At 40.9% G+C, this 22,461-nt stretch overlaps 1 protein-coding gene across 3 annotated transcripts in view; it reads left to right on the top strand.

The window, feature by feature from the left end:
• zcchc7 (zinc finger, CCHC domain containing 7) overlaps window positions 1-21,532 on the top strand; it is a 53,645-nt gene extending 32,113 nt beyond the window's left edge. For all 3 annotated transcript variants that reach the window (XM_028565616.1, XM_028565623.1, XM_028565632.1), the window contains 5 exons: window positions 1-52; window positions 3,867-3,902; window positions 17,262-17,360; window positions 17,772-17,889; window positions 19,136-21,532. The exon at window positions 1-52 is cut by the window's left edge and continues 119 nt beyond it. In XM_028565616.1, the coding sequence (XP_028421417.1) occupies window positions 1-52; window positions 3,867-3,902; window positions 17,262-17,360; window positions 17,772-17,889; window positions 19,136-19,776 (946 nt within the window). In that variant the 3' untranslated portion in view covers window positions 19,777-21,532. The remainder of the gene's footprint in view (window positions 53-3,866; window positions 3,903-17,261; window positions 17,361-17,771; window positions 17,890-19,135) is intronic.
• The last annotated feature ends 929 nt before the right edge of the window (window positions 21,533-22,461 follow it).

A 22,461-nucleotide genomic window follows, 5' to 3' on the forward strand; every position in this document is an offset into this window, starting at 1 on the left:
GTACTGGCGCAAACAGTGCGAACGCTGCAGCATGACGGGGCACTTCTCTGAAGTGAGTATAGCATCCTGTTTTATTAGGTTAGAGTGTAAATAAGAGCACATTTGAGTCTAATGCAGGCATTTAGGAATAAAGCCAAACTTACCTTCACCACATAGCCAAATATATATTGACAACTACCTATATGTGATTGTTGAACATCTCATTTCACAACCCATGGGCATTAATCTGCTGCTGCAACAGCCTGAACTCTTTTGGGAAGACTATGATGACTATGATGTTGGTGCCTAGCTGAAGGGATTTGCTCACTTCAGCCACAAGAACAGCAGTGGGTTCAGGCTCTGGTGTTGGGTGATATGGCCAGTTCATCCCAAAGATGTTGGATGGGGTTGTAGTCAGTGCTCTGTGCAGATCAGTCAAATTCATCAACACCAAGAAAAACGTTTTTATGGACCTCAGTTGGTGCACAGAAGCATTGTCATGTTTAGACAGGAAAGGGACTTATCCTCTGTGTTAACCGTGTGTGTGTGTGTGTGTGTGTGTGTGTGTGTGTGTGTGTGTGTGTGTGTGTGTGTGTGTGTGTGTGTGTGTGTGTGTGTGTGTGTGTGCGCGCGCGCCCTTTCAAATATCTGTGAACCATTCATCCGATCTATTTTACACTTGGCGGGTGTATTTCTGGTTACCTAATGACGCAGTATCTCAGTTTTGGTGCAGTTTCAACACTCTCTCATAACGGGCCTGATGGGTGGCGCATGGTGCACCGTCATGAGTCCATGAAGCAAATGTCTGTGATTACTCCACATTTTAATTGTGTCTGCAACGTAACGAGTAAGCTTTCTTGTCAGGTCAGTGTAGTAGTACAATGTTTTCCTCTGAAGTAGAAGTACACCGTAAGTCAGTCGTATACAGTGTGGTTGCACAGTAAGTGCTTTGGGGTCCTTCTGTGAGTGATTTTGGGGGACAATGGTTCTGGAGAAAGCTACAAGCAGCAATAACAATCGTCCCGGACACTGTACTAGTAGTAAAAAGAAGGGAATGAAGTATTTCAGGAGGAAGAAAGTTTTGAACTCAATCAGCTTCATGCTACTGTTTGAGCGAGCACAGCCAGCGTGGGCAGGGGGCTTCAGCTTTTAGTAAGAACAAAGAACAATTAGTGCTGAATGTAAACATGATGAAGCACCAACCACCTTTATAACAGAAATACTGTATACCGTATGTACTTTTTTTTCCTCTCCATTGCCCCCTCTTTTCTCCCCCCTTTCCCTCTTTCCTTCTTTTTCTTACCTCTCTCCCCCACTTTTTCGCTCAGAAATAATGAGTGACCAGGGGTCAGCGCACGCTGCTGTTCACATTAATTGATACACTTCAGCAATTACAGCTTAGTTATGTCTCTACCATGCCGCATATTGTGTGCTGTGTGTGTGTGTGTGTGTGTGTGTGTGTGTGTGTGTGTGTGTGTGTGTGTGTGTGTGTGTGTGTGTGTGTGTGTGTGTGTGTGTGTGTGTGTGTGTGTGTGTGTGTGTGTGTGTGTGTGTTGGCACTGAAGGGTGAATCTAATGACCATCAATGACAATTATCCCACCGCAACGTTCATTACCTTGCCCATTTACACTAATGCCATAGAATGGCATGTAAGAGATTGCCTGTGTCTCCCCCAGCTCACTCTCTCTCGCTCTTCGCCAGTCAGTCATGTACTGTGCTCTGTGTAATGGATGAGTAACCAGGTGAACACCAGAGGGAGAGGGGAGACCAGGACACACACCGTCCATTTTTTTCTCTTTCTCGCCCTCTCTCGCATCCATTCTTTCCCTTCTCTTCCTCCGATCCTCATGTTCATCTTGTTCTTCCTCTCTCTTCTGCATATTGTTTTCAACAGCAAACAGAATTGCAAAGTTATGTGGTATTGTAATTACCCTTTTCTTGAAACGCATAACTTTTTTTTCTTCCACCCACAAATTATACTGTATGTGTTAGTGTGTGTGTGTTTTGAGAGAGAAAGAGAGTCAGGTCTCTGTCCCCCGGGCCTTTCTGTGTCTCTCATTAAAGACAGACGGTTGACGGAGCGCATTTTAATTGTGTCTGCAACGTAACGAGTAAGCTTTCTTGTCAGGTCAGTGTAGTAGTACAATGTTTTCCTCTGAAGTAGAAGTACACCGTAAGTCAGTCGTATACAGTGTGGTTGCACAGTAAGTGCTTTGGGGTCCTTCTGTGAGTGATTTTGGGGGACAATGGTTCTGGAGAAAGCTACAAGCAGCAATAACAATCGTCCCGGACACTGTACTAGTAGTAAAAAGAAGGGAATGAAGTATTTCAGGAGGAAGAAAGTTTTGAACTCAATCAGCTTCATGCTACTGTTTGAGCGAGCACAGCCAGCGTGGGCAGGGGGCTTCAGCTTTTAGTAAGAACAAAGAACAATTAGTGCTGAATGTAAACATGATGAAGCACCAACCACCTTTATAACAGAAATACTGTATACCGTATGTACTTTTTTTTCCTCTCCATTGCCCCCTCTTTTCTCCCCCCTTTCCCTCTTTCCTTCTTTTTCTTACCTCTCTCCCCCACTTTTTCGCTCAGAAATAATGAGTGACCAGGGGTCAGCGCACGCTGCTGTTCACATTAATTGATACACTTCAGCAATTACAGCTTAGTTATGTCTCTACCATGCCGCATATTCCAGCTGTGTGTGTGTGTGTGTGTGTGTGTGTGTGTGTGTGTGTGTGTGTGTGTGTGTGTGTTTTGAGAGAGAAAGAGAGTCAGGTCTCTGTCCCCCGGGCCTTTCTGTGTCTCTCATTAAAGACAGACGGTTGACGGAGCGCGAGTGTGTCGCTCGCCTCGCCTGTCGCCCTCGACAACAACACACTACCCCGGCGGTCTGGAGGGAGAGAGCAAATGGGAGGGAGCTGGTGTGGGTATGGTGGGGGGTTGTTGAAGAAAAGAAAACTAGATGAGAGGTGGAGGAGAATACAGCTACCGAAATTCATTTTGCCCATCTCGGTATTCAAATCTAAACAGCTCTGGTTAAGCCAGAAAATGCCCGGCATTCTTTACAGGCTTAAAAGTCCAGATTTGAACAAGCACTTGTACATACTCACTTTTTAATGTGACAAGAATTTGCATATTATGCACATTTGTATAGGAACTTGTTTAGTGTATGCAAGAGAAAACTAAACATAGCCTTTTTCACAGGACAGGCTTAAATCTTCCTCTCATTCTCTCTCGGTCTCTCTCACTCAGTAGGTGTGTAAGTAGATAAATCTTGTTGCCTGCGGCGACTGCGGCATTTTCAATTTCCCAGTGGGAAGTGGCGGCGGTTGGGGAAGGATGTCGGAACGCTTAAGGAACAGCGTGGCGAAGCCCCGGAGATAATGCTTTAGCCACAGTGGGACAAAACAACTGACTGCCTTACTTACTTGTCGTGACTGACTGCAGAGAGACACATGGAAGGGAAACAGGCTATTGCTCTGAAATCAGGGTTTAGTGAGAGACAGAGGAAGAGACCGAGTCAGACAGGCAGACAAATGACACCATGGCCTTGTTTTTCCAGTTTTCTTTTGGCCCTCTCTCTGTCCTCTCTTTGTTAGTCAGAATCGGCCTAAATCCCATTAATATCGTGTGTGTGTGTGTGTGTGTGTGTGTGTGTGTGTGTGTGTGTGTGTATGTGTGTATATGTATGTATGTGTGTATATATATATATATATATGTGTGTGTCTCTCAGAAAAAAATACACATACATCCTGCAGGTTGTTTTTAGGCATTTTTTAATTCCCCTCTTTTTTTATCTGCTTTATTGCTTTGATGTGCCCATAAAAGTGTTTATATTTGTCTATATATTTGATGACCATATCAAATGTTTGTTCTCTCTCCTCAGGCTTGTCCAGAGATATGGAGACAGTATCACAACTCGGTGAGTACCTTACCACAAAACCAACACTGGCAGCAAACTTCACACTAGCGCTGCTCACACTTTCATCTCAGACCTTCTACACGTCTTATGTTTTCGTCGGTGAGCTTGAGCAGGGAATGATCAGTCTGTAGACACAGGTGAATGCTAGATGCCGATGTCGTATATGAATACTGTGCCTGCAAAATTAAGAGCTCAATAAAAGATCCTTGTATTTTGTTTGAACATATAAATTGGTATACATTTGCCAAGTAGAAAGGTGCAGTTTATAACTGGTGGATGAAGCGTTGACTTTAAGTATACAAAGGTGCATAGGATGTCTAAAAGTTTCTTCCACATGCTCTGTTCACTCTCAAACCTTTAGAAATTAAAGTCATTTTGAGCCTTGTATTTTAGCATTTGGACACTATTTATCATGACTGCGAATAGTGTAACTTTTAACTGTCAACAGTTATGACAGATATTTAATAGGTGGCAGAGAAAACTGAAATTATTAAATCAACATACAGTAAATGTTTTTTGGTTCCTGCAGTAGACCTTGTCTTTGTCTTAGTGGAGGAGCAAACGCCCTTTTCTTTATACTCTGTACTGATAGTATGTGGGGCTGGGCAATATGAAGAAAATCAGATATCACAATATTCTTGACCAAATACCTCAATATCGATATTGCAACGATATTCTAGGGTTGACAATTGGTGCTCTAACAAAATATCTTCACACTTAGATTTTAGATAAATAATCATCAGTAATGTGGATATAATGTCTAAGTGAGGAATCTCTGTGCGCGTGTGTGTGTCCCGCATGCTCAGTACAGCAGTGGGGTGTGGAGTTGCTACATACTGTACCTAGAAGGCTCCTTGATTGCAATTCACAGGCTCTGGAACCTCGGCCTCCTGGGTGAAAGTCCTGTGTTGTTTGACCCATCCACCACCCCAACCTGCCTCCTTACATATGGATTTTCTGTCTTTAATACCACTCTTTACCGTTGTCACTTTTCATACTACGTAATCTTACGGCGCCGTGGTCGAGCTGCTGCTATGCTCGGCCCGTCCTATACATGGACGCTGATATACGAACACTAAGGGGTGCCTTTTGCGTCAGTATCTGACGCTGAGAGCCACTGGCCAAGCGTCAGTATTTGACGACTTGGGAATGAGAATGGGTTGGTACACAAACACATGTTAGATGAACGCCCAGGCTCTTGGGCTCTCCAGCACATTGTTTTGTTGCCGGCGGTTGCGCACATTTCTCCGGCCGTTCTGCACGCTGTAGCGGAGTTAATTATTACACCGAACACTTTATAGGTCATTACACTAAAGTATATCTCCCTGATAAAGTGTGTATTTAACATGGCAAAGGGGCTAAAAAGGGAGGTGACAAAAATGTTCCTGTGTTACGCAGGGTCACATCAACTTTTATGTGAAAGCCCTTTTATATATACCATAAAGTTTTATAATAATAATATCATGTTAAATTGTTTTCGTTTCAAGTGTATACGGTGTACTAACAGTTTGTACCCAACCTGTGTCAAATCTAGCAAAATCCCAGTGGACATAGGAGTTCTGTTCAAAGTCCCAATTAAAAGCAGAGAAAAGAACAAGGTGGTGGAGAGGGGGGGTGTTGAGGGGGGGACTAAGCCAGCAGCACACTCACCCTGCAACACTTACAGCCGGGGATAGTTCTTAAATCTTTTTCATGCAGAACCTGCCTCATCAGAATAGAAATATTTTAAATCATACTGTACAGAATACGCCTTAACCAATAGTATATTCATCAATATTAATTTATGAACTCTGCAAGGGAGACTTTTTAATTATTCACTCAGTGTTTAAATGTACAGAATATGGTCTACTTAGACACAAAAAAATGAAAACTGGAGATTGTGCATTAGTGGGTATAGGCTGCATTTATCAAACCAAACTGATAACATCAGGGTCTTGGGTGATGACCCTCACATCACTTTCTTCTTATGCTTTCGGCGCTATCTTTCAACGTCTATCAAAATCAACCAAATAGATTTGAGCAATGTGATAGGAACTAGATCATTTGTACTGTAGCATGTGAATGTTCCAAACAAACACCAGAAAGAAAGTAATTTCCATGAGCACTGCGAAGGCTAAGGTGTCACACGATCACTCAGAATCAATAAGTCAGTTGTGATTGGTATTGACCTTGCCCTGTAGCAGATGAGTGAACCATGGAGGGAAAAATAGCATCTGAAAAGATTAAGGAAGTGTCCTGAGTGATGGGAACCTTTTTACTTTTTTTGGCTTTATTTTCACCCTTAGTGCACATGTGACGTGTGTGTGCGCGTGCGTGAGAGTGTGCATAAACAATGTGTCAAAGAGTAGAAAACTGTGTGACAGTCACATGGGCCATATGTCAGCGGGGATGCATTTGCTTATTTGTGAGTGTGTGTGTGTGTGTGTTTATCCCAAATCTGAAAAGATAATGTGTGTGTGTGTGTGTGTCTGAGCGAGGGGGTGATATAGACCTCAGCCTAAGAGAAAAGAGCAGCTTGTTTGTCAATTAAAAGACGTGATAAAGCATGAAATGGGCTGCCAACGCCACTCGGGACGAGGGAGTGAGAGAGAGAGGAAAGAAGAGTGTGTGTTTGCATATATCTTGGCGTGCACTTCATGTGTGTGTGTATGTGTTGGGGGAGGTCTGTCACTCTCCTCTGTGGAGATTAATTAGCATGGGCTGTCTAATGAAAAGGCAGCATCGTTAGCGCTAGTGTAGCACGGCGGGAGAGAAGGAGGAAGGAGGAGGGACAGGGAACAGAGAAGTTCCAGGGGAGACGCTGGCAGACAGGATGGGAGTTAAGTTTAATACTTGCTCATGTGTTGGCGTGGAAAGCTATACGTCTTATTATAGAGTTTTACTTTGATCCACAGAAGAGAGGAAAGATGCTGATGAAAGAGCACCAGAAATATTCTTGGGTCGCCTAGCAAGATGACGAAACCACCTTTTTTGTCTGTTTCTGCGTGTGTTTGCGTGTGACGGTGTGCTTTAACGGGTGGAGGATTGTGACCCAGGTCTAATTGAAGTATTTAAACCATTTAAGCACTGGGAACAGAAGGTCGTTACAGATCCAAACTGGCATGGGGGTTAGGGGCTTGCACAGACACAAACACCCCCTAACACACATACACAGGGCTCCTTCTGTTTAAGACAGCCTCATTTTATTCATGATGCTGCTTATGACCCTGAACTCCCCTGTGTGTGTGTGTGTGTGTGTGTGTGTGTGTGTGTGTGTGTGTGTGTGTGTGTGTGTGTGTGTGTGTGTGTGTGTGTGTGTGTGTGTGTGTGTGTGTGTGTGTGTGTGTGTGTTTTTGCTTTGGGAGATGTGACTCTGTCACCTTCCGCTGGGCTCAGCCAGGTGTGAAAAGGCATTCTGTCAGACCTCCCTGCTACTGGGTCCATTTATCCTTCGTGTGTGTGTGCTGGGTCCGTTTATCTTCTGTGAGTCTATGTGTTGTCTGCCTGCACCTGGCCCTCAACTAACAAACTCCTCCAAACCACACAGTATAGACCACAAAGCCCCAGGGTATTTACTGAGAAAGTAAGATACTGACACACATGGGCACACAAATACCCCCCCACACACACTCACTCTCTCTCTCTCTCTCTCTCTCTCTCTCTCTCTCTCTCTCTCTCTCTCTCTCTCTCTCTCTCTCTCCTACAAATAGATATAGAGTAGTAAATGGGGTAAAAAGCTATCCACGCAACATTTTCATCTTGTCTGTGTCATATGGTTTTGACACATTTTTAGCAGTAATACCACAAAAAGATTTGCTTGGAAGATCAGGTTTACTTCAACAACTCTTTCTCAGTCTCTCTTTCACTCACCCACTCAAACGCCTACACCCTGATCTTACTTGCTTTTGCATACAGCTTTACAGCGTGGGGTCGTTTTCCTGCCGACCTCATCTGCCTACCTCCTTACATCTTTGTTTTCTTATCTTTCTCTATAAGTACTTTACATGCAAACTATAATTTACCCCAAAATACCCTGCCATTGGTATGATGTTTAATGCATTCTGCTGGTTTTTTTGGGGTGGAAATGTGTAATTTATGTTTTGATGTACATATTTTTTACCAGCCAACCTCATCGGCTTATGATGTTAGCGTTTTCATCATTTCCAAGAACGCCTTTCGACAAGCCCAAAAGAACAGGTGTGAACTTGCGACTTTAAATCTAACATGGGTGTTAGACTTGCTAGTGCAAAATGGAGACTGTAGAGAGAAGTCATGGCTCATGCCAGAATACTATATTAATTGTTGGTGTTTAGCTCAAAATGTTTGTATCTTCCTAAACACTATTGAAACAGCATTGAGAATGTGAGAGTGATATCATGTTGACTACATTAAACCAATCAATAACGGGTATACAAAAATACTCAGAAATGTAGCTTAGTGCTGCATCCAACAATTATTTTCATTATTGATGAATCTGTCAATAATGGAAATTCTCAATAAATCGTTTTACCTATAACATGTCAGAACTTTGTGAAAAATTCTCACCTCAAGTTCCCAATGTCCAAGGTGACATCTTCACATTGGTTTTGTTGTCCAACAATCAGTCCTTAGTCCAAAGGTATTCAATTTACAATTAAATAAAACGGCTGAAAGGCTGAAACCATAACGTTTGTCATTTCTGCTTGACAAAAAACTTTAAACAGTTAATAGATTATCAAAAAATAGTTTTTTATTTATTTCCAGTATGCCACGCAGTGTATTTGAACAAGCAGTGGTGTTTTGGGGAGAGAATTTTGACGAAGGATGTAAAAGAAAAGAGAACCACTTTTATCCTTACCAGCAGGCAACAGCACAGTAAAAAGAGAAAGAAGACGAGGACAGAGGGAGAGAAACAGAAATGGGAAGACAAGAAAGGAGGAGTACAGTGAAGTGGTAATAGATGGATGGAGAACGGTCAGTAAAGGCAGTGCAAGTTGAGCGGCCTGCTGTCCTTACACAGGCTGCATTAATGCATGTTAAGCTCATTCATAAATGTGTGAATTTAATCATACAACACAAAAGTCACAGTGACTTTTTCCTCCTAGTGTTGTCAGGACCTTGCTGCGCTGGGTTAAGACCAGAGCACCACCTTATGGCTGCTGCAGGAAGTGTAGGCTCTCTCTGTAATCAGCAAGGGTATTTGAAGTTAGAATTGACCTCTTTTTCATTTTTAAAACTCAAAAGTCAAATCCTAATCAATAATGAACTGTGGAAACTACTATACAGTGACCCAAGTGCGGTAGTGCTGACTAACTCTATAGCATCAAAGCCCTTCAATCTGACCAGGGGAACATGCCAAGGTTGTCCACTATCGCCCCTCTTATTTGTGTTATCCATAGAGCTGTTGGCATTATCAATCAGTTCCCACCCCCTGATTAAAGGAGTTATAATAGGAAACTATGAACACCGCATTAGCCTCTTTGCGGACGACATCATACTCTTTTTTTAAGCACCTATCTCAATCAGTGCCTTTACTTCTCAGTATAGTGGAGTCCTTTGGAAAAATTTCAGGCTATACGGTGAATAGTAGCAAGTCTAATATTCTGTTCCTGAATGACACAGAAAGAAATAATCCAATAGCGGGAACTGAATTTCAAAACTCTCCCAATGGTTTCAAATATCTGGGTATAAAAGTCACCCCTAGTATAAATGACCTAGTATCAGAGAACTATAACTTGGTTGTGTTTGTGTTGTTACGGTGTAAACTTTGGAAAAACTCCAATAAAATATATTAAAAAAATATATAATAATAATAATGAACTGTGCCTTTTTGCTATATTTCTGCCAGCCGAATGTGGTGTATCAGAGTGGGAAAGGGGTCAATGTGACATTAGATTCAACATGATTCACCTACATGGGAAAATTGTACTCTGTATGGACCAGAGAGAGAGAGGGAAAGACAGCTGGAGAGGGGGAGAGAGGTGTGTTGTAAGATATTCACAAGGTTGGGAGGATAGAGAGGGAGAGAAACGAGCAGGGGGAGTGTATAAAAATGGGTGAAAGAGACAGGAGAGTAAATCTGAGCACACAGCAGCTGATTGGTACAGGTATATCCATGTGTGAGCATTGATTGGCCTCTCTTTAGATACTAGTGGTGACACCTGTATGTGTGTGTGTGTTTATTGATCGGTACGTCTGCCTACGGTGGTGTGTGTGTATCGAGCGGATTCTCTCCTCTGTGTGTGTGTGTCAGTGACTCTCGGGGAGCCGGTGAAAAACAGTCTGTGACCTTTTTGTTCACCACAGAAATTAAGCCGTTTTAACTCCTCTCCCTTTGGTATCCCCCTTCCTCACCTCACTGCCCTTTTTCCCTTTTTCATTAGTATGTTTTATGTTTTATACCTTTTTGTCTCACTGTCTTTCTCCAGAAGGTTCTCTGTTGTATGCTTGATTCACACATGCCTTTGTTAGCCCAAGGTTAGGACATTTTGCCCCTTAAAGTCCACCTCTTTGTGGAAAAGAAAATACATTTCCATTTCTATAGGGGGGAGGGGGGGCAGAGAATTAAAATGACTTTTTAACAAAGTTGGCCTCTTAAGTTTGTCCATGTCAAATTAAAGCTCATACTGGGCTTCCAAATATTTGTTCTAATATTTGTTGTAATTCAAAAAGCTCATTTCTTTTTCTTCCACTTTGTTGGTTGAACTAGATCATTTTTCATAGATATAACACTTGCAAAATAGTCATTAAGTATCACAACTTTTCAGTTCAAAATCCTTTGCCTTGTCAATTCGGTGTGCAACAACCTTAGCGTACTCATCCATTGGTTTAACATTTACAGTCCTCAGATAATGAAACTTGAAAATAGGTTTAAAAGTTTAAAGACACAATTGTTCAAACCCCATTTAATTTTACTTCATTTTTTTTTGTAAATATTGAAGTTGTGTTTTATATGTTAAAATTATGTACTTCAATCATACTTATTAGAGTTAGGAATTGGTTGTTCTATTGCTTCAATGAGGTGGGAATATAGAGCAATTGGATTCATTTTTAGTCTGAGACGAATATTTATTTTATTATGGGATTATGTTACATATAAGGAACTAGAAACAAACCTTATAGTCACAGACATGATGTTAGTCATTAAATGTAGTTGTTAAATGTTCAGGCTGTAGCTGAAAGTGTTGAAGAATGAAAGTGTTTCTTTACACTGTTTTATTGTGTAAATACAAGTTAACAAATATGACAGAGTGCATCTTTTCCACCAGTCTCCCTTCAGCAGTTGAAATCGGCCACAGGTGAGGTTGTTGTAGGACCTTCTCAGCATGCAGTGTAAGAGCGCCCTTTAGTGGTCAAACAGAGACCTGCACTGGTGAAGAGAGGAAGTTCTGGATCAGATTTACTCCCTTGTGGCGTTTATTTGTTGTGCAGTTTGTTATGAACATACATGGTAACTGTACAGTTGCAGGAAGCTTGTATGGTTTGTTAGCTGCTCCAGTTTCACACTGAAGTTCTTGGTTTTTTTTTGTTGATTTAAAGAAGTTTCATCCCTCTGTCCTTCCTCAGAATAACTGCAGTGGTGTAATTTAGAACGTGACAGACTAAAAGGGATTTAAAGTGATGTGCTATTTATATAAATCAATCATTATGAGGCACATACAGATTATTTGCACAAAAATACCTCACGCTGCTGTTTACTGCTTTTTAGTCCCAATATATTGTTTATCTTTCTACATGACGTTTCAACCACAAATGATCTTCAGGTCAACACCAATCCATGTAGAACAAAATAAAAGTGGCATTATTATTCCAATTATATCAAAAAAGACTGCAGCTAATAAAAGAACGAAATAGACAACAAACGCCACATGCTATATAGACAGAAATAAGTGAATTGACTAAATTACACAATGCATGTAGCAGGGACAGGGAATGTGAATTAAACATGTGACTTTGTAGTCACAATATGATAGACACATTGTTGGAGAGAGAAATACAAAAATCAACAACATTGTTATAAAACTCCCATATCAGAGTTTGTCATGAAGGCAGTCTGTGGTGACTGATAACTCTGTGTTTAGACCCACACACTCCACCCATTTTTTCTGACAAATCCTCACATAATAGTTGAACCTCACAGATGACTTATAATTCAAAGAGTAATGAGCAATGCCACTCTTAACCCTTCTGTTCTTTCTGCTGAACTTGAAATGGCAGGTTTAATTTTCTACCTTAATTTCACTTCTCGTTCTGTCCTTCCCTCTGTCTGGCTGACCTCTTTTTTTTTTTCTTCATTCCTCTTACAAGAATGGGCTCAATTCAAACAGTGCTCTGTAAAAATCCTTTAAATCCACATCTATTCAGTAAGTGTTTTTGCTGTCTCATCATTGTACAGTACAGCCTCTCCAGTCTTCTCACCTCTGCCATGTCAAAAGGCTCTTGACTCTTTATTCTCCGTCAGACTGAGACACTGACAGCACAGGAGGCAGGGGAGGGTACATTTGTATAAGGAAATGGTTTTTGTATTCAATCTAGTTCCATTAACAACGAGCAGCCAGCAGGGCAAAAAAAGTCCTGCAGGTTTTGAGTCATTTGGGTGGTACAGTTCATGAAGGAGAAGTGTAGTGCAGAGCATGGCACTCAATGACAGTTAATTGGTACTCGCACGCAGACCGGAGAACTAAATAAAAGCAAATAAACTAGAGATGAAACTATTAGTTTTAACAATCAGCAACAATTTTAATGCTCAATTTAAAAAAAAAAAAAAAAAAAAAAAAGAAGAAGAAATCAAGCATAAATGGCAAATATTTGCTGGCACCAGCTTCTTAAATGTGTTTTTCTGACATTTAATGGACCAAAAGATTATTTCCTTGACTGATTAATTTATCAATGATGAAAGAAATCATTATAATAAATCATTTTTTAGTAAAAATTTAACAAACCGCAGCAATGATAAAAACAATGAGTATTAAAGAAAAAAAGGTTTAAAAAAATAAATAGAAACATAAAATCCACAGATCAAACCTCACAGTCTGTCTTCCTGTATTTGCTTCATTGGTTAGTTTTGGGACAGGTGTCTTCACACATACTACTGAATGTACATGCAAAACCATAGGAATGTATACACACATGCACACACGCTCACTCTCTCTCACACACACGCTCACTCTCTCACACACACACACACACACAGGTGCAGTGTTATCAGAGGTCTTGCAGGCTTTGCAGGTCTTTGTGCCTTTCCGCTTAACTGGTGTGTGTGTGTGTGTGTGTGTGTGTGTGTGTGTGTGTGTGTGTGTGTGTCTTTGGCTTAGATATAAAATCAGGGTTTAACATCCTGACCAGGGCATAAGACTCCATCTGTATATAGTCAGTAGTAAATCCATGTCTCTCATGTACATATGTGTTGTCTCTGTCTAATTGTTAGGGATAAAGTGAATACCATAGTCCCACTATCACACTGGCAACAAAAAAAGAAGCCTCTGAACTCAGCAGTGAGTGCTAAGAATTTAACCAATCAATCTAAATTAACTTAGACCTAGATTTGTATAGATTAGCGTGTATCCTCTGTTTTCCGGCTTCCACAGTGTGACCAGATTACCTCCAGTCGCTTCCCCAAACGGGGTGTTTTCCTCCATAGGTGGCAACCCACTGCTGTTCATCCCTGCATCACATTATCATTACATTCCAGGAGCATTTTCTCTCTGAAGAGAAAATCAGGACTCCTACTGATTGTCTTCAGACTGATTGACTGACTGACGGGAGGAGATAGGAAGAGCCTCTGGGAATTACACTGTGTGTGTGAGTCCTCGCAGGGCGTGGGGTTAGGGCTTCGGTCTGAGTCTTTGTGAACTGGCAGACACAAAGGGGCCAGGAATCACATCTGGTTATTTTGAGGACCACCCCCCCCTTCCCAAAATGCAAATCCGGAGGAGAAAATGGAAGTGGATAGGGCACACACTCAGAAGAAAGAAATCAATCACTAAACAGGTGCTGACGTGGAACCCACAGGGCAGGAGGAAGAGAGGCAGACCGAGAACCACCTGGAGAACCACAGAACAGGATATGAAGAAAGAAGGGCTGACGTGGCAACATCTGGAGCGGAGGGCCCAAGATCGGAGAGGATGGAAGAGCTTCGTCGATGGCCATGGGAATTTAAAGGCCAAACCCTAACCCTCCTCTCCCTCCTCCATAGACTCCCTAACTGCGCACATGCACACCTCCACCTTGAACAGTCTCCTAAAAACGATTTATTTTCTCATTCCTTTTCATGAGTAAGAGTGAACACTATAATCAAATTCTTTACAAGTTTGGACATTGCACAGTTAAAATTCCCAAATTAAGTAAACATGGATTGATGGTTCTGTAGTTAATTTGTTGTGTTGTCCTTGAAAAGATGTTCACCTTATAGCCATTTCACAACTGTCTAATTAACCCTACCTATTAACCTAATATGTACATACTGGCATGTTGCACACACCACAAGGGTCATTTTGGTAGTTGTTTTGGTATGAGCCCAGTAGTCTTGTGTTGTATTGTGAGGCTGTTTTCTATGATAAAGCATGCAGAGTCGGTCCCCTGTGGGTCCAGCAACATATGCAAACCTCTCCCCATTGCTGCAATAACCTATGCAAAACAGCGCCACTGGCCAGGCCCCCACCACCCATTACTCTTCAGATCCCACACACACACACACACACACACACACACACACACACACACACACACACACACACAAGCCTGTTTGCTTCTCGGATTGTGTTTGATAACTGTGTGTGTGTTCCTTCAGATTGTAGTCTGTAACAGTCGAAGCTTTGTGTTGGCCAAAGGATTATCACAGCTTTGCCACCAGCAGCTAAGGCAAGGAGCAGAGGAGAGCTGGGCTTAGAGAGACACAGTGTATGTGTCAGGACAACTGTGGGAAAGTGTGTGTGCGTGTGCGTGTGTGTGTGCGTGCGTGTCCGTGTGCATGCATGAGAGGCTACGGATGGCTGGTTGTCTGTGTCCACCCAGCGAAGCCCTTAGGACCTTCTCAAACATTCTCCTATACACACTCACACACATCAGTCAGTCCTCTTCCAGCTTCAGTCCCCTTTCTGTCTGACTGGCAAAGTGTCTCTGAACAGCTCCAGAAGCTCTTCATGTCATATCAGCTGAAAGTGGATCAGACTCAAATCTCTCTTGCTGTCTCTGCACTCAGGGGGCAGCTAGTTAAAAAGACGTTTTTAATGCAGCCTCCCATGCTGGGAATTGACTGTCAAGCAAGTTTATGAATAGAGAGGTTAGCTTCTTTTTGGAAAATAGGAAATATGTAGATGTAAGCGCTATGATATGGATATGGTTTCATAAACAGCATACACATCATTGAAAAACATACACACAAAAAAAAAGAAAATCCACAAAAATATAAAAAGAAATACAAATAATTGTAAAGAATGTAACAAGAATGTGCACTTGTTTGTACACCCAAAAAGTGCACTTGTTTGTACACCCAAAAAGTGACACTTTTTGGGTGTACAAACAAGTGCAACACTATGAATTCCTTCCAGGAAAGACTGTCTGAAGTGGCATCCTATATTAGAATCAGCAGGTCATTTAGATGATGACGTATTACCTTTCAAAGCTCCTTTATTGGGTCAACAACTGTTAAAATCAACTGCTGTAAATATACAGTAAATTATTGCATGGCTTTGCAACAGCATAGCCTGTTTCTCTTCTCAGCTTTAATTAGAAACTGATTTTGGTGGATATTTAAGGAGAAACAATTGCCTTGTTTTTCCATTTTGAAAATCCGTATCAGCAGGAAGAGTTCATATGGATGTATGACCAAAACAAATGCTTGTTGAGCAGCACTACCATCATAGTTCTGACTCAACCACAATTAGTGGATTAGATTTGTCAGCCTAGTTTGCTTTTCATTGTGATCCCAAAATGTTACCTCTGGCTTTTACAAATAACAACACACAACTAATATTAGGTTAGTGCCAAGAGAGTCGAAGCTAAACCTCAAAGATTAAGCGTATTTTAAAAACCATCTAGAAATATGCCTGTGTCATATTGACTTTCACTGCACAGCCAGACTCTCTAGGACTCTTCTCCAAACCCCTCACAAAGAAAGAGAAAGCCACCAAACTGATATGATCCCACGGGCCCTCACCCTGTTAGCAATTTAGATGCCCCGATAGGAAGCACCGGATGAAAACGGAGAGCAGGAAGAAGAGAGGGATGAGGGTTTATCCAGTTAATATTGTAGGAGGAAGACAACTGCTTACACGCATAGACACACATTCATGCCAGTTTTTCCAGACAACTATCACAGGTTGATGAGAGAAAAGGAAGGGGATTTAATTTCTTCTTCTTTTTTTCCCCTCTCTCATGCTTTCATTCACTCTGTATATGTGCTGGATCAGAGTATGTGGAGATAACACAAGCCCAAGGTCAGGGAGGGAGAGACAGAGGGAGACCTGCAGCCAATTTACATGAAAGATGAATGGGAAGAGGGGCAGGAAGGGTGGAGGTGGGGGAGGGGACACTCTGATCTCCTTAGGGTGCGCACATGTGTGTGTTTGTTTGTGCGTGCGCTCGCTCGCTCACAAGAGGTCTGTGATCTCCTGGCCTTTGTGATGGAGATGGGCCCGGCCGGCCTGACCCGATAATGACGCGACGCTCTAATAACATTCATCCTTTCTGCCGCAAAACTACTCATGCGTAAAAGAGAGAAGGGGAGAGGGGGGGGGAAGGGGGAGTGTGAGGGGTAGATGTGGGTATGGAGGGGTGTGTACAGAGGAGAGAGGGACGCAGGAGGAAGAGAGAGGAGAAGAAAAGGAGGGGAGGTTAGCTAAGCTATGTTTAAGAAATGACATGGGGCAGAAATCATTTGTAATCTCGGAATCAGGGTAAGGAGGGGGCACCTTAGATGAGTGTGTGTGTGTGTTTTACAGAATGGTGTAGGAGTGTGTGTGTGTAACATTAGCAGTAAATGCACTGTGCCTGTGTCTCCTCTCTCTCTCTTTATCAGTGTATATTTGCTGTGAGCGCTGGAGCATGGAAGGCTTTCAGAACACTGGCCCATAGGGGACGGGAATCCTGTGTCCAACACGCACGCGCATACACACAAACACACACACACACACACACACACACACACACTGTTTGTGTGACGGTTACTTATCATACAGGGTCATTACAGGCCTCTAACTATAGCCTCAGTAATCACTGGTTTATATCAGCACCCAATAGTCACCGTACAATACACAGCAGCTCCTATCAATAGAGAGCATGGGAATGAGAAGAGGGAGAAAGGGAGACAAACGGAAGATTGAACAACCAAGTTTTTTATAGAGACAAAAATATTTAGTTTTCTTGTAACAAGCTCATTTCATTTTCTCTGTCTGAACTTAGACTAAGGAAGGTCCTCCTGTAAAGCAGCAACGAAAAGAACACCGGAGTCGACACCAGCCCTTCTGCTACAACTGCTCCAGGAAAGGACACTATGGCCATGTGAGTAACTTACCCGGTCTTGTTTTTTATTTAACTGCCTTTAACTTAATGTGTAGGTATTTAGCATGCTTTTTTATTCAGGTCTCAAAGCCAAAATAAAACAATACATTTTTCCTATCAAGTTTTAATTTTCCTATGCACGTGTGCATAAGTTAAACTCCTACAATAATGTTTCCAAAATCAGCATTGTGGTGGCCTAAAGGTTTGAAACACTGACTAAGAAGTTGTTAGTTTAGTAGGCTACCTTTATTACATGCCGTTCCTCCTCTTTTTCTTGTTCTGTCTACCATATCACCACCATTTAAAAAAAAAAAAAAAAAAAAAAAAAAAAAGGCAAATATTGGCCAACCGAGCACATCTGTGAGTGTGTACACATGTACATGCTGTCATGCATTTGTGTGTTTTCTTCAGGCGTGTAAACTGCAGAGGATGTTCAATGGGCCTTATCCCAGCACCCCATTCATTAACCACTATGACACTGTAAAGGACATCAAAGGCAGACAAGACTGGATAATGTCGAAGGTTAAAGGTAAGTCACTCACAGAAACACGCAGACACAAACATCTGTACTTCTTTGTTATGACTGCACTTATCACTTCTCTCTTATATGTGGCCTTTAAGCACTATAAAAAGCTTTATTCTTTACTTAAGTAAAAGTACCAATACATTAATGTAAACTTACTCCATTGCAACTGCTGCATTTAAAATTTTGTCAGCACAATGAACTTAAAGTATCCAAAGTAAAAGTCCTCGTACTTCAGTAGGTGACATATTCTGCACTCTACGGTTTAGCTGGTTGAGGTGGAGGAGGATACCGTTTGGTATTTTAGTCCAGTCGTGAGATGATTAATGGGAGAGAAAAGAAGAAAAAACAAAGCTCTGCTGCACAAATTGCATTGTATTGATTTCTTTTTTACTCTTCTCTAATCTTTGCTTTTTTTATGAACTATTAGTTATGTGTACCTCTTTGGGCCTCAAACTGTTATTTTAATGAAACCATGTTAGAAGTTTAGAGGGGATGTGTCTCTTTGGTGAAACTGCTAACAACTCATAGACATCTGAAACATGACAAAGAGCCCCAACACACACTGCTTCTTTTTAAGAGGTCCAAAGACAGATAGGTTTGAAACCACTGGTTGTATCTTTAACAATGCATTGTATTTTATAAAATTATCATATGTTTTATGTAAAATCTATATCTGAAAAGTAACAGCTCTCAGATAAATGTAGTGCAGTAAAAAGTACAATGTTTCCAACTGAAATGTAGTGGAATAGAAGTATGAAGTAGCATAGTACAGTACTGAGTGAATGTATTTAGTTACTTTCCACCTTAGGGGTCTAACAGTACACAAAAGTCAAATGTTGATACAGAATATGCTATGGCTTTGGCTTTGGTTTCAGTAAAGTGGAAAAACAAAAGATTAGATTTTCTTTCTTTTATTTTGAAAATTAACTAAGCATTGCCTTGTGTGCCACAATTCTTACAGTTGAATTCCCTCAAACGATTGTATATGGTCAGTAAGTAATTTTAACGGATAAACAAAAAATAAAACCTATGGTAGTGATCCTCCAATTGAATTACAACATAGCAGAGCTCCAGCACTTTCAGAAAATAACTAAAACCCTGTGTTCTCCATGACTGACACACTTGCACTTTTTTTGCTATATTGGATAGATATAAGATTACCTGAATTGGGTTGTATATCGTCATAGCTTTTCTCAAACCTGACTTTTCATGAAAGTAATTCACGCCTTTTTGTTTCTGTTTTCCCCAGAACTGAAGAAAAATGGCTTTTTACCTGCCTGTTCTCAGACCCCTCTCACTCCAGGACCGCCAAAGAAGAAACTGAAAATCAGCCATCACAAAAGTAACCCCCAGCCTTACCATACACCTCACCAAAGCCCAAACAAGCCGACCCCCAAATCCAGCCATATCTTTTTTAATGACAACGATGACTTTGGGTCAGCAGCACCCAAAACGAATAAGAACAATAAGCACCAACAACAGAAAGGCACTAGCAATGTGAAACCGTGGAAACCCAAGAGACCAGTGCCCACCTCGAAAGACCCTCACCCACCAACTAAACTCATTTTGGATGAAGCAGATGACTTTCCCAGAGGTGGGGGCAAAGGAGAGGATATAGTGAAGAAGAGGAATAGGTTGAAGAAAACGAAGCAAGTTCCTTTAGCGCAACCAGAAGGACACAGAAAGAGCAGACCAGACCGTCTCTGTTGGACTGTAACTGGAGAGATGCAGGGGTCAGTGTCAAAGCAAGAGAAAGGAAAGAGGAAAAAGAGAAATCGAGCCCGGAAGAGCACTGACAAAAAGGATGCTGCACAGATGTACCCAACAGATGAGAACCTGTTTATCATCAAACAGAAGAAGAAACGCAACAGATATAAGGAATCTGTTTGAGGTGTAGGAGTCAGGGTCTGCCGGGGCAGTGATCTTCATGACCAGTACATATAGTACATATAGTATGTCCTTGTGACATTTGGGGACTTGTCAGACATTCTGTTGACTCAGGTGCTTTATGAGGTGCACAGGCCTTTTTTTAACGGAAGATGTTTTGCCATGTCACAGAAGGAAAAGCACAGGTGTAAATAATAAAATGAATGATGGCTGAATTGATCTGCTTCAGTTTCAGGGTCCTGGTAATGTGCATGCTGACTCATTGTCACACTGTCGGGGCTTACTGGGACACTTGAATAGAACAAAGCCATTGTTCGGTTCACAATTTTTGAAGTCTGTCTTAAAGGTATAATATGCAGTATTTTACCGGTTTTGTTTTTTTTCTCTTATTTTTCTGTGTGCGGGACGTTTATAGGCGTCAGCAAAGAGCCTTTGGGCCCCACGTGAATGTGGAACCCCCAGGCAGTAACCTCGGCATCTCATACCGACGCAAAAGTTTAACCAACACAGACACAAACAGGATAAAACTCTGCATTCACACAAAATCCAGCAATGTGGAACCTTCCCGCAGAGGTGTGGGTGTGTTTATTTGTGCTCCAGAACGTTATATCCGTGAAACAATCAGAAATAACTTTTTATTCCTCTGATTCACGGTTTTCTTCGACGCTCCCTCTTCTACGCTGGCCAGGGAAACAACAGGAGGGGATTTTGTACCGAAAAGAGCGTAACATTGGAAGATATCCACTTGATTTGTCTAACTCAGACAAAAAACGATACAAACCTACATTGGAAACGCTTTTGATTATAACAAGCAAAACTTGTTTTAATGTTCATATGGGCAACTAACTATCGTTTTAAGACAAAAAAAAAAGTGAAGTTATCCTGTATTAATTAGCTACACCTGTACTTTCCCTACAGTGATCAAAATGGCTGCTGTCTCCTGTGGTCAGTGTGAGAATTATAGCCCCTATTCAAACAGTGGCATAATTTTCACAATGAAGTCACTGTTAATATATATGGAGATAGACAATTAAGAACCCAGTTAAGAGTTCAGTTCACAGTCTGTTCACATTAGTTTCTGCACATGGCAAAATTTGAATTGAAAACAGACTTTGCTCAGTGAAGTAGATCATTTCATAGTGCCTCTGCTCTGAACACATATTCTTAAAGTTGTTGCTGCTGTTTGCAGTTGGAATCAAAGGATGACGGATTTAAAAAAAATACTTTTGAAAATGGTTCTCTTTTATTTAGAACTGAAGATATGCCTTTTTTCTATAACACTCATTAATTCGTTCATCATCATCTAAACATTTTAACATACTGTAAATACCTCCTATTACACATCATGTTTGATTCAATTCTGCAGATAGTCTCCTCACCAGTTCTTTTGTGATCTGCATCACGGACATGCAGCCCTGGCAGTATTAACTTTTAACCCTTCCTATTTAAATTCAGTTGTACATGGTCTTATTTGTTATGGTTTTAACATGATGAAACCTTATTAACATAACATGAAAGATTATGAGACGGTTCCATGATAACACCTAGCTACCTGAAGCACTTGGAAAATTACAACTTGAATCTGCTCTGTCTGACTAAGTTCTGTGATTCAGGAAGAGAAATTCATTGCATTAGTTTTGTGCTTCATCTAAGACCTGTTTACACTGGTCCATTCAGTAACTGTTGCATAATTATTCACATTGCATTTATGATGTAATTTATGATGATACATTAAAATAATTTGGTTCCAGTCCCTAAATGTCTCTTTTTTTTTTTTTTTTTTTTACCAGATGGTCAAAAGGTATCGGAATGTCAGTCATCGTATCATTAGTAGGCTCCACAAAGATTTTTTAGCATTATCAACAGTCCTTGCTTTCAGTTTCCTAACAAGAACTGAGAAGAAAGACAAGGTGATGCTTCCACAGGTGAGCCATCCTGTTGATGTAAATAACCTCATAAATATGTGAACTGAAGAAATTGTACTATCAATAATACACTGGGAAGATCTGTGCTGACAATGCCACCATAATTAAAAACTCAAATAGAAGCAACCTTCAAAGTAATAAAGTAAGTAAGAAATTGTCCAAAGTCTGTGTCGGACCCACTGTCCAGGAGCAGCTGTTACAGACTCTGACTCAGATTTCAGCAACAATTTCTCACATTTTATATACCATATAAAACATCAGCAAAGAAGTCCTTATTTTAAGAAACTGTTTCCATAATAGGTTTGCTAAGAATCCCAATGGATTTCTGCTCAAAATGTCCTTGACTATGACCATATACAATTTGAAGTAGTTTTACTGTACATTACTGCACAGGGACAGTCAAATAATATTGTAACACATGGAAAATGTCCTTTTAAACTTTTTACTTAAATAAATGTCAGGGGTTTGCTAAAATTTTCAATGCAATCTTGTTTATGGCGAAAATGACTGGCCATATAACAATTTTATGTTATTTTACTGTACAGTGTTTGACAAAATTGATGGGAAAGTTAGCTTGAATTGCATTAACAATTATAACTTCCTCATATTTGAACACATAAAAATCTTTAATAGGTTTGTTGAAATTTCCAAGAGTCCTCAGAATGACTGACTATGACCATGTCAAATTTTAAGTTACTTTACAGTTTTATTTTTGATCACCTCAAATTATACAGAAAATGTCCTCATGTTTAAACTCTCATTC

The sequence above is a fragment of the Perca flavescens genome, chromosome 2 (assembly GCF_004354835.1).
Source record: "Perca flavescens isolate YP-PL-M2 chromosome 2, PFLA_1.0, whole genome shotgun sequence".
NCBI classification, from domain to species: domain Eukaryota; kingdom Metazoa; phylum Chordata; class Actinopteri; order Perciformes; family Percidae; genus Perca; species Perca flavescens.